The 15869-nt window shown below is 46.9% G+C and overlaps 1 protein-coding gene across 1 annotated transcript; it reads right to left on the bottom strand.

Moving 5' to 3' along the window:
* Positions 1 to 13041: 13041 nt before the first annotated feature.
* LOC121601387 lies at positions 13042 to 15022 on the bottom strand. The gene is made up of 2 exons (XM_041930198.1): positions 14769 to 15022; positions 13042 to 14690 (listed from the first exon to the last, which is right to left on the bottom strand). The coding sequence occupies exons 1-2, from the start codon at positions 14913 to 14915 to the stop codon at positions 13158 to 13160; spliced, it is 1680 nt and encodes a 559-aa protein (XP_041786132.1). The 5' UTR covers positions 14916 to 15022; the 3' UTR covers positions 13042 to 13157.
* Positions 15023 to 15869: the final 847 nt, after the last annotated feature.

Raw genomic sequence — 15869 nt, 5'->3', positions numbered from 1 at the left:
CAAAACATTGAAGGCTCCAAATCATGTATTAGTTCATAAGTTTTTTTTTAAAGTTTAAATGGTATTTTACCGTTCAAAATAATGTCGATGAAATTGCAACAAACTACTGGGTGCTTGAATAAACGTCTACTCTTTCAGCTCACCACCAACCGTACCATAAATTACTGGCAAACCTGCTTGTAATGATTAAAAACAATTTCCGATGCATCGTAACGATGTTAGTACAAAAACGCGCAAACGCATTACACAAACTAGCAGCTAGAAAGTCAAACGGCGGCGTTCTCATTAGCACCGAATCGATAAACTTTACCACCGAAACCGATCGACATTGGTTTGCCATTGGAACGGAAGGCAACCAAACCCTAAACAGTAGCCCAGGTGCAGCACGGTTCCCAAGTGAGCGCACATCCGCGGTCGGTAATTTTCGTTTCGCTTCGATTGATTTATTGACACGTACGCTGCGATGCGCATGCAAAGGCCCATGTGCGAGTGGTTCCCGCACGATTTTTCCCTGTTGCACAGAGCGAAAGCGTGTGTGAGTATCTGTGTATTTTTTTTTGCTATCCCAAAACCAGTAACAACAGAAACAAGTACAGCAGGCTGTTTGATGGCCATCATCGATTGACTCGCCTCGCTCTGTAGAGTAAATGATGGGAAAAGCGCAAGAAGAAGAAACAAAAAATCCAACTACAACATAAACACGCCACCAGGCGTCTCCTCCAACCGATGGGGGCATGACAGCGATGGTAGGAAAACATTCATAAAAAACCTTTCCAACTTCATCTGACGAAACCAACATGCGATACAAAAATGCGGACGAGCGGAAAGGAGCGGAGCAGTGAAACCAACCACTCCTCGTAACCAGAAGTGAATGATGCGGAAACGATCGACGGTGGAAAAGTTTGTCATGTCCAATTTTTCCTCCAGTCGCTGGGCAGAAAGTAGCACGAAAAACAGCTTTTGGCAGGAGAACCGTTCATCAACAGCACGAGAAAGGTGCAGAGGAAAAAGGAAACAGTTGGACGCACGGAAGTGGTGTGGTTGGAGGATTGGGTGTGTTGAATTAATTTACAATTTGATGTTATGACAGCATTAAAAAACGATACGGTGAGGTCTCAGCGTCCACGGCACGCGGCGTAATCAGCGTTTCAGGACCGTTTGCTAGACCTGGTGCTGTCTCCAATTGGACAAAATGAAACGACGACGACACCCATTGAAACCGCACACAAATTAGCTCACCACGTGGAAAGCGGAAAGCAGTGTGGACCGGCGGACAGTCGGTCGATGGACGCGCTTGTGTACAGAAGAAATTAAACCAAACGGAAAGAAAATGAGAGCAAACGTTTTCCGAACGCAGCGTTCAGGTTGACCAACCGAAGTGTAAATTGGTGGAAAAAGGGCGCCAGCGGACCGAGCGAACCAAACGGCGTCATTCGCCTCTTGCCGTTGTTGGCTGTCCGAAACAATCTTCGGTACACATTTCTTCGTCTCCCTTGATGGCCAAACCACGTCGTCGATGGGCAAATCGTTGTTATGGCAATACCTTCCCTGTATAACTTTCTTGGATAGACACACAGACACACACTGGCACATCTTTCGTATGCAATCATGTAAAAAAAAACACTCTCCACTGTAGTGATGAAGATTGGTGAAGGTTCACCCTCTCCCCAATTCCCCCTTTTCCCACCACGTGCTGTGTTTAGTTGTGTACCGCTTGTTCGCACGAGGTGCCGGTATTGACGGCTCGTAACGGATCATCGTAACGGCGGTACCTGCAATCTGCCCAGCTGCACAGCGTGAGTTCTAAACCAACAAGGGAGAACGGGGCCGTACAAAGACTCGGCAATCAGCAGCTGTACGGCACACTGGCGGACGTTGGGACCGGGTGGGCAGGTGTGTGTACCAAGTCACGTAAAGAAAGAAACGTAAATCCAAAACGCAATCCCTCGGGAAAAGCCACTAAAATCTTCAACCGGTAAATATTTACACCAAGCTTAATTACGATCACAACGGGAGGGCATGCCTTTGCCATGTGGCTGGGTCGTGTGCGTGTGTGTATACGGGTTTCCCTTCAAATGCGTTTGGGAGTGTAAAAAACAGGGGGTTAACTGGTGCGTGTCCCAGAGGGGCAGTGTGCAAACCAAGCGAACTGTTGCTTGCGGTTGAAATTGAAACTTAAATGAATCGTTTAGAGGTGGTGCCTTTGACGCTGTTGCCCGACCTCTCCGCCGCACCGACCAGCCGCGAAGGTAGCTGGTGCCTGGGTCCGCCGTGGAGACGAGCAGCAATTCGAACTAAGCCCCGCTTCACTAACACCGCCAGGAACTCCGCCTTCGAGATCCCTTTGGCAAAAGTTCGCGCCTCACAGCGACTGCCTTCCAGCTAGTTTCCCCAGGCTTTCGGGGGGCTATGCAGATGGAAGGGGAACCTTTACCGCAGAAACTCTCAAGAGGAGAAGCTCAAGGAGTAGAGAGTGAGCGAGCAGAGATCGGATTCGACTTCGCCTTTCTGCCTACTGGTGTCCGCCGAGGATTACCACTGGAGGGGTCCAATAGCGGATCAATAAGCTTTCGAAGATTATATCGTTTCGGGAGTGAAATAATATATTGCGTTTCGTTTCTCTTGCTTAGCTCCTTTTGTTTATTTTCAGTTAGGAAAGGGATGATTTTACAGCGTGTTTTTCTAGCGATGGATAACATCCTTTTCTAGGAAAAATATTCTTCCTTAGGTGAGGCGAAAAATATATTAGGATCGAACGCGATCCTCTACTACCGCGCCCTGGACACCTATCTCTAACGCTAAATTATGTTTCTAATTCTGTGTAGTGCATACTAGGTTTTTATTAGGAAATTCCTGGCCTTAGTCGAAAAATGTCCTGATGAGGACGAAGGGAAAATATTTATTCGAGGATCGAACGCGATCCTTTTTAATAGTGTACCGCATTCCTGCCGCATGCACTACCTAGTACGCTCGGATACTAGGCGCTTAGAACCATAGAGGATGCTCTATTCTAATTTACTTATCTGCCTATCGTACGCGCTACTACCACCATCACATACACAGCGCGTTCGCTCGCTTGTGCTCGCATCTGATAAGCCTGAGCGACATCCTTCCCCTCGTAATACAACCCGTTGGTTGGATTACCTGTACCTTGGTGAATGGCTTTCAATTCTATTGATTACACCTGTTTGATTTAGCAACGCTAGTTGTTCCATTATTAAACCCTTTTCTTTTCCTGCTATGTAAGTTTAATATGTGTTCCTTCGCAGTGACATCCAGCGACGCTACCTTTACCGCTGGACGTTTGATTATACCGCTGGCGGTCTGCACTGCTACCGATCGTACTTGGTCGTCTGCAGCTCGATGCACTTCAACTATCCGCCCTTTTAGCCATTTTCCCGGAGGCGCGTTGTCGTCTGATAGTACCACGATGTCATCCACCGTCAAGGGTACCACTTTGCTCGTCCATTTGTCTCTCTTAAGAAGCGTTGGTAAATACTCCTTTTTCCATTTGTCCCAGAAGATTTTAGAGTGGTGTTGGACTAATTTGTATTGCTGACGTTCGATGCTAGAGGTAGTCAGCGCCATAGGTGGAATTGCAGTACCACTCCTACCTATCAAAAAATGAAAAGGGGTTAAGATCTCCTCTTCGTCTCTAGTGGTGGGTATGTGTGTTAATGGCCGTGAATTCAAAATGAATTCAATCTGAAGTAACGTAGCCATTAACGTTTCTGGTGAGGGTTTCCTCAGCCTGTATTCTTCCATCATCTGTCGAAGTCCCTTCTTTATAGTCTGGATCTGCCGTTCCCAGATTCCGCCAAAGTGTGGAGCCGATGGCGGGTTGAAATGCCACTCAATTTTGAACTGCAACGCTGCTTCCTTGCCCATCCAGGCATCTATATCCATCAGTAGTTGACGTAGTTCTCGTTCTGCTCCGACGAAATTCGTCCCGTTGTCGCTGTAAAGGTGGCTGACTTTTCCTCGTCGGTGCTGAAAGTTCTTTAGACAGACTAGGAAGCTGTCTGTATCCAGCTTCTTTGCCAGCTCAAGGTGTACAGCTCGCGTTGACATGCACATGAATAGTACACTCCAACGCTTCTCCGTCGAACGTTTTACAGCTACTTCTAACGGTCCAAAGTAGTCTACGCCGGTGTGCAGGAATGGTGGGTTGTATGGCGTAGCGCGATATTCTGGAAGCGGGGCCATCATCGGAGAAACTGGTTTCGCAGAGTGCAGGATGCACCACTGGCAGCATCGTTTTACGTTGTTTAGGACTGCTCTCACATTGATTATCCAGAACTCTTGTCGTAATTCGCCGATCACAACATTGTCCGCCTGATGTAATGTCCTCTCATGATAATCACGAACAACAAGTTTGGTGATTCGATGTTTCTGAGGCAAGATGATTGGAGTTCTTGCTGATGACGGCATGGCCTGGATTTTCTCCAATCTGCTTCTGGAACGGATGACACCTCTTTCATCCATAAAAGGAACTAACTTGTTTAGCGCACTTTCCCTTTTCACATTTTGACCATTTCCTAAAGCCTTGATCTCTTCAGGAAAGCCATGTGATTGCGCCATTTTATAAAGATATGATCGTGCTGCTTCTGCATCCGACATCTTGATCGTCGGATCAAATGACCTTTTGTTGATTATGTACTGGACAAATTTTCGAAGAAATATCGTGTGGCGAACCAGTCTTGTCCAGCTAGAATAGTTTTCTACGGATATTAATTCGCCTGATTCTGACATGGTCAATACCATCTCTTCTTGGGTCTCATACTCTCGCTTTGACGTAGGCCAATCAAACTCTGGTTTCAATAAGAACTCGGGTCCATACTTCCACAGATTCTCGTTGTTCGTGATTTTGGTTGCCGCGTCTGCAGGATTTTCTTTACTTGGCACCCAACGCCACTGGTCCATTGTCGTTGTTTCTAGAATTTCACTCACACGATGGGTTACAAATTGTTGGTACTTCCGTTTTCTATTTTTGATCCACCCGAGGACAGTTTGGGAATCACTCCAAAATACGGACCGGTTAATCTCAATGCGAAGTTCCGCTATCACTGTCTTCGCTAGTCGAGTTCCTAGTAGCGCTGCCTGTAGCTCAAGACGAGGAATTGACAGCTGTTTAATGGGTGCCACTCGCGCCTTTGCCGCAAGTAGATGATTTGTGAAGATGTTGCCATCATAGCTTCTTGCGTAAACGCACGCGGCGAAGGCGTCTTTAGATGCATCGACGAACGTATGGATCTCCGTAAACAAGGCTGCTGCTGGTCTGATGCACCGTGGTACGACGAAGTCACCGATGTTGTTTAACTGCTTCAACCAACTACGCCAGGCGTCAGCTAGGTCTGACGGTATTTGCTGGTCCCAATCTTTTACTGCGATGTGTATTCCACGTAACTGTATTCGTCCTTGAATGGTGATATGGCTTATCAAGCCTGCTGGGTCGTAGACGCTCATTACCAAACTTACTGCTTCTCTCTTTGTTGGGTTTCGTTGTGAACGCAGCAAATCGTTTCGTACATGCAGTTTGTTGAGGTTGTAGCCGAAAACGTCTGACTTGGTGTTCCAATACACCCCGAGAATCTTTTCATAGGGTCCGTTCTTTTCCTCAAACGAAACAATGGTTTCACCGACCTGCCTTCTGTCTGCTGGAATTGACTGTAGAAGCGTATCCGAATTACTTATGAAGTTGCGGATATAAAACCCGGCATGTTCGTGAACATTAATCACTTGATTGGTTGTTTCTTGGGCAATAGCGTCAGAGGTAAAACTATCGATGTAGTCATCCACGTAGTGCTGGCTCACGATGGCGTCGTATGCCAAGGGGTGGGACGCCTTGTGACGAGAAGCGTTTTCGTTTTTTACGGCCTGAGCACACGCTGGAGAACAGGTAGCGCCAAACGTCATTACTTGCATAACAAATATTTCTGGTGTTTTCTGCTCGTTGCATTCTCGCCATAGTATGCTTTGTGCGTATTGGTCCTCCGAACGCACCTTCACCTGGTGAAACATCTCTTTGATGTCACCAGCAACTGCCGTGTTGCCTTCCCGAAATCTCAATAATACTCCGAAGAGTGATGTCGTTGCATCGGGTCCTGCCAACAGTTGCGAATTAAGAGATATTCCCTGCACTTTCGATGCTGCGTCGAAGACTATGCGAGGTTTTGGTTCTTGTTTGTTCGAGTTTGTCACAATAAAGTGTGGCAAATAGTACACTCGGGTAGGTGGTTTCAATAGTTCTGCTGCCGTTAGCTTTCGCAAATAACCCTTTGAGATATACTCCTTGAATGTGCGCAACGCCCATTCCTTCAGTTTGGGTTGTTTTTGCAGTTGCCCTTCTAGGCTCTGTAATCTGCCTAGAGCGTTCCTATAGCTGTCGGGGAATTGAACTTCATTCGTTCTCCATAAAAGCCCAATCTCGTACCTTCCGTTCTCGTACTTCATCGTTTGTTTGATGATATTGCAAGCTCTTTCATGTTCTTCGCTGCATACTTGTTTAGCTTCAAGCTTTACCCCAAAATCTTCCGTAGAGAAGTAGTTTTTTAACATTGTGTTCATGCTTTCTTCTTCTTGCATGATCATTACTCTTTCTGGATCGTCACTGAGTACGTTTTCTTTTCCGAATACTAACCAGCCAAGTTTAGTCTTTATCCCGATGGGCTGGTTGTCTAACCCTGTTTTCCGATCAAGCGGAAGGATTAGTTGGCTGTGGTTAAGGCCGATTAGCAAGGTTGGTCTCACATCTGCAAAGCTCTTCAGTGGAATGCTTGAAAGATGAGGATATTCTTTTTTAAGTCTTTCTGCATTAATGGTCTGCATAGGAAGGTTCAAGTTCATGAGCGTTCTTGCATCATCTATGAAGTGTTCTACGTTGTTGCTTCCAGTTACGTTGAACTTTACTCTACGACTCTTCGAATCACAATTTTCTATATTGCCAGTCCACTTCAGTTTAAGGGGATCGCAATCTCCCTTTAGATCCAGTTTTTTGGCTATATTTTCCTCTAAAAGTGTTAATGAGGAACCTGGGTCAAGGAATGCGTATGTACTGACGGCTAAAGTCCCGTTTCGTAGGGTAACTGGCACTATCTGATAATATATTTTTTGTTTCGCCCTTGAAACTTCGTCATGTTGCAGATGATGATATGATGTTTGGGCGTTGCTTTCACTATATGTGATAGGATGGTGCTCCCTTACAACTTCGTGGTGTTGATTTACCGATTGTGCTCTATTTTCGTTATGCATTAAGGGGTGGTGCGGTCCCGTACACCCGTTCACACCACAGCCCTTCCAGATTCTGCAATCAGTAAGCTTATGGTTCGTGAAGCGTAAACAGCCGTGACACAGACCAGCCCTTACTATTGTCTTCCATCTTTCGCTGATCGTCTTCGCTTTGAACGTCTCACACTGTGGTAACGAATGGTCGTTCGCGCATTCCACACAGCGCAGCTTTGACTTGTTATTTCGTTTTGGGATTGCTTGAGGTTGCTTGCGTTCCAACTCACCTTCGTGGATGCAAACATGATCTCGTCCCGCTGGTTTTATTACGCGTCGAATCTTTCGAGCAGCGATTTTTAGCCATTCATTCACTTCATTGATCGTGGCATCTCTTTCCGACTCTGCCACGTCGAACCACTGAAGCTGGTACGACATCGGCAGTTTTGCCACAATGTCATCGATGAGTCTTGCATCGTTCAAATAGTGAGTGCAATTCAGAGCCGTTATGTTGGTTACCAAATTGTCTATGGCGTCTGAAAGTTCTGGTATTTTGGACGTATTATCAATACGCACCTTCAGCACGTCTTTAACCAGATCGCGATACACCAATTCTGGCCTGCCAAAGGACTCTTCTAATCTATCGATGATTGCTGGAACGTTCTGCGGATCAAGCATCAAAGGTTTCACGCTTTTCTCCGCTTCCCCTCGTAGGGAGCGCTGAATTCTGTGCAAATTCTCTAGCTGCGAGAAATTTCCATGTTTTGATGTATCCAGCAGCGTTTTTTTAAACAGCGGCCAATCCTTAGGCTTCCCATCAAAACTGGGTAGTGAGAGAATGCTCTCCCTCTTTATGAGCACCTCAAGCGCCTTTTCACCATGGTTGGGCTCAATCGCTGCATTCTTTAGAGCTTTTACGAGCTCCTGTATAAGCGACCGATCGTTGTTGCCAGCCATGGCCGGTTCTTCCATTTTCGAAGTGCTCGGACGTAGAACGCACTTGATACACAAAAAAGGTTCATCCGGCGTTGGGGGTACGCTAAGCTTCGCGCACTCCAGGTGGAACCACCGGTCACAGTCGTCACACTGGACCATATGTTCCTTTTCTTCGTCCGGGTCGTGGCATAATCTACATGCCCCTTTCTTGTTGTCCACAAAAAATTCCTTCCTCGTGGTCGTTTTTATGGGCGCCGTCGTGGTCGCCCTTTTAGATACCGTCGTGGCCGTCTGGCTGGTACCTTGCTTCGTAGCCATTTCACCTGCTTCGTTGCGGGGTTGCCGAGTACCGCTGATGTCGTCTGCCGGAATTCTCGATGAAATGCGATGGTCTGGCAGCGCCGTCCGTTGTAACACTGTCTGTGTTCAGGATACGATCATCCACCAGCTCCCATTCCTCCACCGGTCCGATCACGCTATCGGGTCTCGTACGAACCTCCTTGATTCGCGGTACGTATCCGCACGCCTAGAGTCGTCTAAGCGTTTGGGAACTAACGGATGCTAGTTCCTCTCTGGAGCCACCAATGTTGCCCGACCTCTCCGCCGCACCGACCAGCCGCGAAGGTAGCTGGTGCCTGGGTCCGCCGTGGAGACGAGCAGCAATTCGAACTAAGCCCCGCTTCACTAACACCGCCAGGAACTCCGCCTTCGAGATCCCTTTGGCAAAAGTTCGCGCCTCACAGCGACTGCCTTCCAGCTAGTTTCCCCAGGCTTTCGGGGGGCTATGCAGATGGAAGGGGAACCTTTACCGCAGAAACTCTCAAGAGGAGAAGCTCAAGGAGTAGAGAGTGAGCGAGCAGAGATCGGATTCGACTTCGCCTTTCTGCCTACTGGTGTCCGCCGAGGATTACCACTGGAGGGGTCCAATAGCGGATCAATAAGCTTTCGAAGATTATATCGTTTCGGGAGTGAAATAATATATTGCGTTTCGTTTCTCTTGCTTAGCTCCTTTTGTTTATTTTCAGTTAGGAAAGGGATGATTTTACAGCGTGTTTTTCTAGCGATGGATAACATCCTTTTCTAGGAAAAATATTCTTCCTTAGGTGAGGCGAAAAATATATTAGGATCGAACGCGATCCTCTACTACCGCGCCCTGGACACCTATCTCTAACGCTAAATTATGTTTCTAATTCTGTGTAGTGCATACTAGGTTTTTATTAGGAAATTCCTGGCCTTAGTCGAAAAATGTCCTGATGAGGACGAAGGGAAAATATTTATTCGAGGATCGAACGCGATCCTTTTTAATAGTGTACCGCATTCCTGCCGCATGCACTACCTAGTACGCTCGGATACTAGGCGCTTAGAACCATAGAGGATGCTCTATTCTAATTTACTTATCTGCCTATCGTACGCGCTACTACCACCATCACATACACAGCGCGTTCGCTCGCTTGTGCTCGCATCTGATAAGCCTGAGCGACAGACGCGGTTTTTGTTTTTGTTGGTTTAATGTTTCAATTAAGGTGTATCCTTTCAATTTCTTTTTATTAACTGACTGGGGCAGACAATCACAACAATTAAAGTAATGATATGTATTATTATTTCATTGATCGATACATTAAATCAATCGTGTCTGTTATTGGCCAGTTCAAAAGGCAAGTTCATTTTGTTTCGCCAAATAAAAAAAAATAATGTAATATAAAAATCAGTATAAAGTAACGTGTATTTTGTCCACTCAAACGACAAATTTATGTACAACTTACATTTGAGTTCATTTACAATGTAATTTCTTAGATTTCCATGAATTACAATTTTGTTTTCCTAAGATTCGATAGCGCGTTAGTATGAAAATTATGTTTCCTAAAATATGTATTGTTATCTTCACAGCAAACAGCACAGCCACCACTTCACATACTTCTTAGGTCACTTCACATACGCGTACCCCGTACCCTTATAAGTGGCATCCCTTTTTTATCAACGCGTCAGCCTCATTCGCTCATTTACGAGTTCTTATTTATAACCTAAAATTTCGAAAGTCCCTTAATCCTGTCATTGCTAGCACAATGCTACCGATTATGTGTGAGATTGCTCGAAGTGGGGAAACACAACTGATGCAACGAACGGTAGTCGGGTAGGGATTGGACCGAGTGGGAAATGCGTCAGTGAACCAACGCCGACCTACGATGGCTTCGTGACGGCGAATCAGACGATCATCTGCTTTGTGTTTGACGGAGCTAACGATTTAATTAGCATCGTCGTGATTTTATTAATACTTGTTTTCGCCACCCTTACGGTCGTACACACCACCCGTCTAGCAGATGACTACCAGGAATGCAGGTACATACATCGCAGTGCAGTTTTTTGGCTGCGTTAGCGTGAATCATGTGTTGACACTATGATTAATGATTGTACAAAATACGTCGAAAATACCGAATCCCTAACAATAATAGGTAACATAATGCAGATACGAAAGAAATAATTTGATGACACTATGACAGATGACGCTGGAAACGACCATCAAAAAGGTATTGTTTGACTACTGGATGACTACTGAATGAATGACAACTGCTTCATGTGGTCATAGATTAAAATCTGCCCAGAAAAGTTAACTTAAAATATCACTGGGTATGAACACATTTTTTCTATGTATGGATAGATATATATTGCTAATTGTATTTTGTAATGTAGAAGAAAAAGAAGAATAAGCTAGATGACTCTCATAATAAAATAATCTAGTTGTTTTTTCCTATTAATAATCAAATGGCCAATGTGAATGCTTTTATTATATTTCTGCATCATAATTTCCAGAAATAGTGAGCAAGAAGCGCTGTAAAAATCGTAACCCATATTTAAAATGCTACTCAAAGTTAACATTGCCGGGACGGGCATTATGTAACACACACTCGAAAAGCGCTGTAGCTCGATAGCAGCACACGCGCACATTCACGCATGATAGTTGACTTTCAATTGATCACCGCTTTGAAAAGTCAGTTGATGGTCGATTGCTATCAATCGTTGTCGCTCCTCCCACGTAGGTACGCTGTTAGCGAAGGCATGGGAAATGTGATCGAGTTGCGTATGGTGAGTGCAAACTATACTTGCATGAGTGCTCCGCACCGGCTGGCTGATTGGAAAATCAATACCGAAACGTCGATTCCACGACTCCCACTAGTCTATTGGACGGGATGCTATTTCACCGCCGAAGGCTCCGGCAGCACCAAGGGGATAGTTTTAACGAGCTGTAAAGCAAAACTGTTCACTACAATTTCATAATGGTTGTAACGTCCTGCTCTTTTAAGCCTTGCCGTGGCGTTTCACAAAAAAAAAGATTTTACGTTTTTTGTTAGGTTTTACTTTTCCATCACATAATCATAGTCTAACATTTCACTAGAAAAAGAAATCGAAGCCCTTCACTAGCAATGCTGCAGAGCGTGCAGTAAAACCTTTAAGATGTTTTCCTTCAACTACAGCCAATCTCATCAGCAATGCAGTACAGTGAGTTAGTAACTGCCAATTTGTTCTTAATAACGCTTCAATAACAATATCGTTTTACTAACACAGGACCGCTAGAAACGAACGCCAGCATTGAACGCCGGCAACTGGTTCGCTTTCAACGCGGAACGAGGCCATTGGCAATGAGTGCCGGGGCATCCTAACGAAAGGCAGAACAAACAGTACAACAGTACCGAGCACCTGGGCCTTGCACGACACGACAACCGCAAACCGCCCGGGCCGATGAATTTGTACTAAAATATTCATACACTGATTGATTTATGCTCATTGCAGTGCGCACCGACCGGTCGCATTCGGAGGTTTCCATTGCCAACCCATGTGCGTCTTTACCGTTGGCAACGTTTTGAGTGCCGGGAAGACGATTCCCTATTGCAGACGGTTACTAGCCACCAGCTTTCACATTTATTCTTCGTAGCATCTTATGCTCACTCTGTTCGCTCCGCTCTTTCCTCTCCCTGTCCGGGTCGCTTCTTTTGCACGGATGAAGCATCACTGTTTTGCTGTATGGCACGGCGTGACGGTTCGTAGACGGTTGCATTCCCAGCCGGGGAAAACTTTTGTAATTCGTTACGTTCCAACAGCGAGCAATCAGATCGCAGTGCAGCCAGTATCGCCGGATAGTTTTCCTTTGGTGGGGTGAAAATGCCTCCTTCCTTCGACAATCAATCATCGATCAACGGTTCGAGCGGGAGCCCGGTTCGGCCGTAACATCATATCAGATCGCATTACTGTGAATTATTAACACACTCCATCCGATGTGTCGATTGCTCGTAGCGAGCAGAAACGGGCAGAACCGGCGGCCGCCACTACCGAGATATTACTTTAAATTATTAAAACTGAAACTACACCTTTAAAGCAGCGCATCGTGTAACGTGCAGCTGGGATTTGGTCGAGTTCGTTCGATTCAATTATCGGCACTGCACCGTTCGGGATGGACAAACGCTTCGGGTTTGATCTGGATCACTGGAATCATCGGGTGGGCCCATTTTCCATGTCGTCGTTTCGGGCGTATTGTTTTGTGCTGTTTCGTGCGTCCCAATCGGCTGAAGTTCCGCGGGGCTTTACAATTTTCGTGCCCAGAGCTGGCTGGAATTGATGGGATTTTTAATCTTTTCACAAGCTTCGCTTCATTTGTCCGGTGTGACAAGGGTTGCGCTTGCCCCAACATAACACAACCGGCTTAACGATGGTGCTCTGTTGGTGGTTGTTGTTTATTCGGATCGCTACCGCTTTTTGCCGATTCCTGTGCGGTTACTTTACGGCACATGTTGTGCACTACCAACAATGGGACTGTGCAGTGTGTACCACATTGTGGCCTGCATCGTGTACTAGAGGTATTATGAGCTTTTGGTTTATCATTCGCTATTTTACTCTGTTTCATAGATAAATGTGTATTAAGGTAAGGTATGCAAACATATTTGTATAGGAATTTGTAACAGTGAATTTGCTATTTTTTGTACATGATTTTGTCACAAACATTACATTCTTCACATGCCAGCAAACACATTCAGTGTTCCACCGTCCAGCCGTCGTCGTGGATCATTGTACGACCGAGTGCGCATCCGAGCCGGCTTCGGTATTTTCTCCTCCGAGATGCGGAAACACTTCCACAGACAGTACCGAATCTCGAGCGAGTCAAAGAAGAGCCTACGCTCGTACCAGGACACGTGGTGCGGCGCGTATCGATAGCGCTCCCGTAGCGGCGGATTAAGACTTGGAGCGTGGTCGAAACGATTGTGTAGGACCTGCGTAATGTACGCGTTCATCGATCCCGACCGATGGATCCAATTGATCAGTGTCATCACCGCCATTATCGTGGCGTGAATTCGATTGTTGTGCTGTTGCTGCTGCTGATCAGCGAGCATCGACGAATCGGGATCGGTAGGATAGTTGAGAAACATTTTCTGAACCTTCAGCAGCAAACAGCTGATAGCGGACGCAGTGAATCCACTCGGTGCCTCGACGAGCAGCGTGCAGAGCAGCTGGTAGAACACCTCCACGTTCATCTTCCGTTGGCTGTGGCGCTCTATCGCCTGCAGCAGGGCTTGCTCCAGATGGACGCGTTGCTCGACGAGCAGCTCCTGCAGCGGGGCGAAATCGGTCGCCAGCACAATTTCGTAGTACGTATCCATGTGAAAAATGGTGGGCGACTGGAACTGGTTCGGGTTGTGCTGTCCCCGTTCGAGCAGCTTCGTCAGCACCTTGCAGGCCAGAATGGAGCGTGTCGGGTCTTCGGAAGCGATGCACCGTAGCAGGTACTCCACGATGAACGTGCTCACCTGGGCCGTATGCATTCGATTGCGCGGGTCGTACACAGTCATCGTGGAGGCGGCATGCTCCACCGTGGAACCAAACTCGATCCGAGCCTCGTCTGACATGTCGGTGTCGAAGACGAGCGGCAGCATCATGACGAAGAATGAGTACAAATCGCCAATGGAGAGGCGGGGTATGAGGTTCTTCAAACACTTCTCGAAACCACGCCGTAGCTCGTAGATCTGGTTGCGGCTGGTACCGATCATGACGCTGCTGTGGTAGAAGCGCACCAGCTTGGCCAGCTCGGAGTATTCCATCAGATCCCAGCGTTGCGACACGATCACGATCTGCAGCACGGACAGCATGTGCCGTACCTGGCCGATGTCCGAGAGCGCCAGGAAGCGTTCGATCCGATCGATCAGCTTCGACAGCAGCGGGGCCGATGGCGAACGACACTCGAGCACGAACATCAATATCTCTACGCAGATAAACTCCACCTGCCAGAGGTTTTCCGTCTGCAGAAACTTCAGCGTCGTGTCGATCACCTCGTCCAGCATCTCCGGCACGAGCAGATCGATGGCCGCCTGGAAGAGCACCTTCGCGTCAGCAAATGGCTCCTGGCGGAACCGTTTCAACGGGCTCGGTCGTAACCGCAGATGGGCCACATAGTTCTGCACCAAAATGAGCGAGCACTCGAGAATGGCATCCCGTTCTGGTATGTACTGGACGATGTGGCGCTGAGACCGGGTGACGATTTGCCGTAGGATCTGTCGTTGGAGAAAGAGATGCAAGAGGATGCATGAGGAAATAAAAAAGCGGTTGCTTTCTGGTTTCTGTCGCCCTACCTTCAACGCTCTCGCTTCTTGGATGTTGGGCGAGCGAATCGTTGGGTCCAAAAATACTCCACAGGACGTTTTAAGCTGATCCACGAGTAGGCGTGTTTTGGCGGAGGTTAACTTTTTCCGCGAAAACAATGCCGAAAATCTTCCCATCCTCGACCAACACCGATACCAGATGCATTTCGCACACGTGTGTACGCTGCAAAGTACGCGTGTGTTTCTGTGTTTGTTTGTCTGCCCGAGACAAGCATCTAAATATAGCCTACTTATCTAAGGGTTCAGCTTCCAAAACAACGAAGGTAACAAACCGTTCGCTAAGTGTGCTTTGGGGCAAAAATGTTTTCTTGAGCTTCTGAATTTAAAACGTTTGGCTGTGTAAGTGTCTGTGTGTGTTTTGTGTGTTGGCTCGTGTATTCTACCATACCTAAAAAACAATTTCGTCTGTTTGAGTTATTCTGCCGGAAAGAATGCCTGCCATTGTGCTTTAAACAAGTGCTGGTGCCCTTTCTTGTGCCGAGGTAAGGAGAGAAAAATTGCGCTACGTATCTGCGAAAGAGCGCAGACGGGTAATGTGGGCGGGAGAGCGCGAGGGTACGCATGGACAATTTTCCTCCCAGCACTTTCCAAACAATTGTTTTGAAAGCAATCTGACAACGGCACTTAACCTCAAGTGGCCAACCCACTTCAGCGGGCGGAGAAACAAACGCGTGTAAAATTCGGCAGCAGTCCTTTAGAATCAACCGAGACGGGAGACGTCGCGGGTGCGAAGGGGACAGCGTCTCACGCTTCGTCCGTTTCTCAGCAGAGCGACAAGAACATAGGAGGTAGTAGAAGAAGGGGGATTTGAGGCGGTGAGAATAGAACTCTCATATTCACATACCAACTGTCCGTCCATCTGTTTGGATTTGGGTGTAGTTGTGAAATCCGTCCATGTCCGACCCAAAGCAAATACCGGTATATCCTTGCGTTTCGAGCAGTTCCTTATGGTGTGTGATGAAACACTTTCGAGCAGTTCGTCGGAACGCAAGCAAGAGTACTGGTGAGCAGAAACGGTGAGCAGAAACAGTGAGCAGATCGATTATTCCCTCCCATGCTCTCAGCATCTCA

The sequence above is a fragment of the Anopheles merus genome, unplaced genomic scaffold (assembly GCF_017562075.2).
Source record: "Anopheles merus strain MAF unplaced genomic scaffold, AmerM5.1 LNR4000082, whole genome shotgun sequence".
NCBI classification, from domain to species: domain Eukaryota; kingdom Metazoa; phylum Arthropoda; class Insecta; order Diptera; family Culicidae; genus Anopheles; species Anopheles merus.
Note: the sequence above shows the minus strand (reverse complement) of the source record. Positions and strands in the feature narration are given on the sequence as shown.

Coding starts and splice junctions, on each gene's coding strand:
- LOC121601387 (XM_041930198.1), bottom strand. CDS start 14,915: ATGGGAAGATTTTCGGCATTGTTTTCGCGGAAAAAGTTAACCTCCGCC. Junction 14,691..14,768: donor AAGAAGCGAGAGCGTTGAAG/GTAGGGCGACAG, acceptor CTCCAACGACAG/ATCCTACGGCAAATCGTCAC.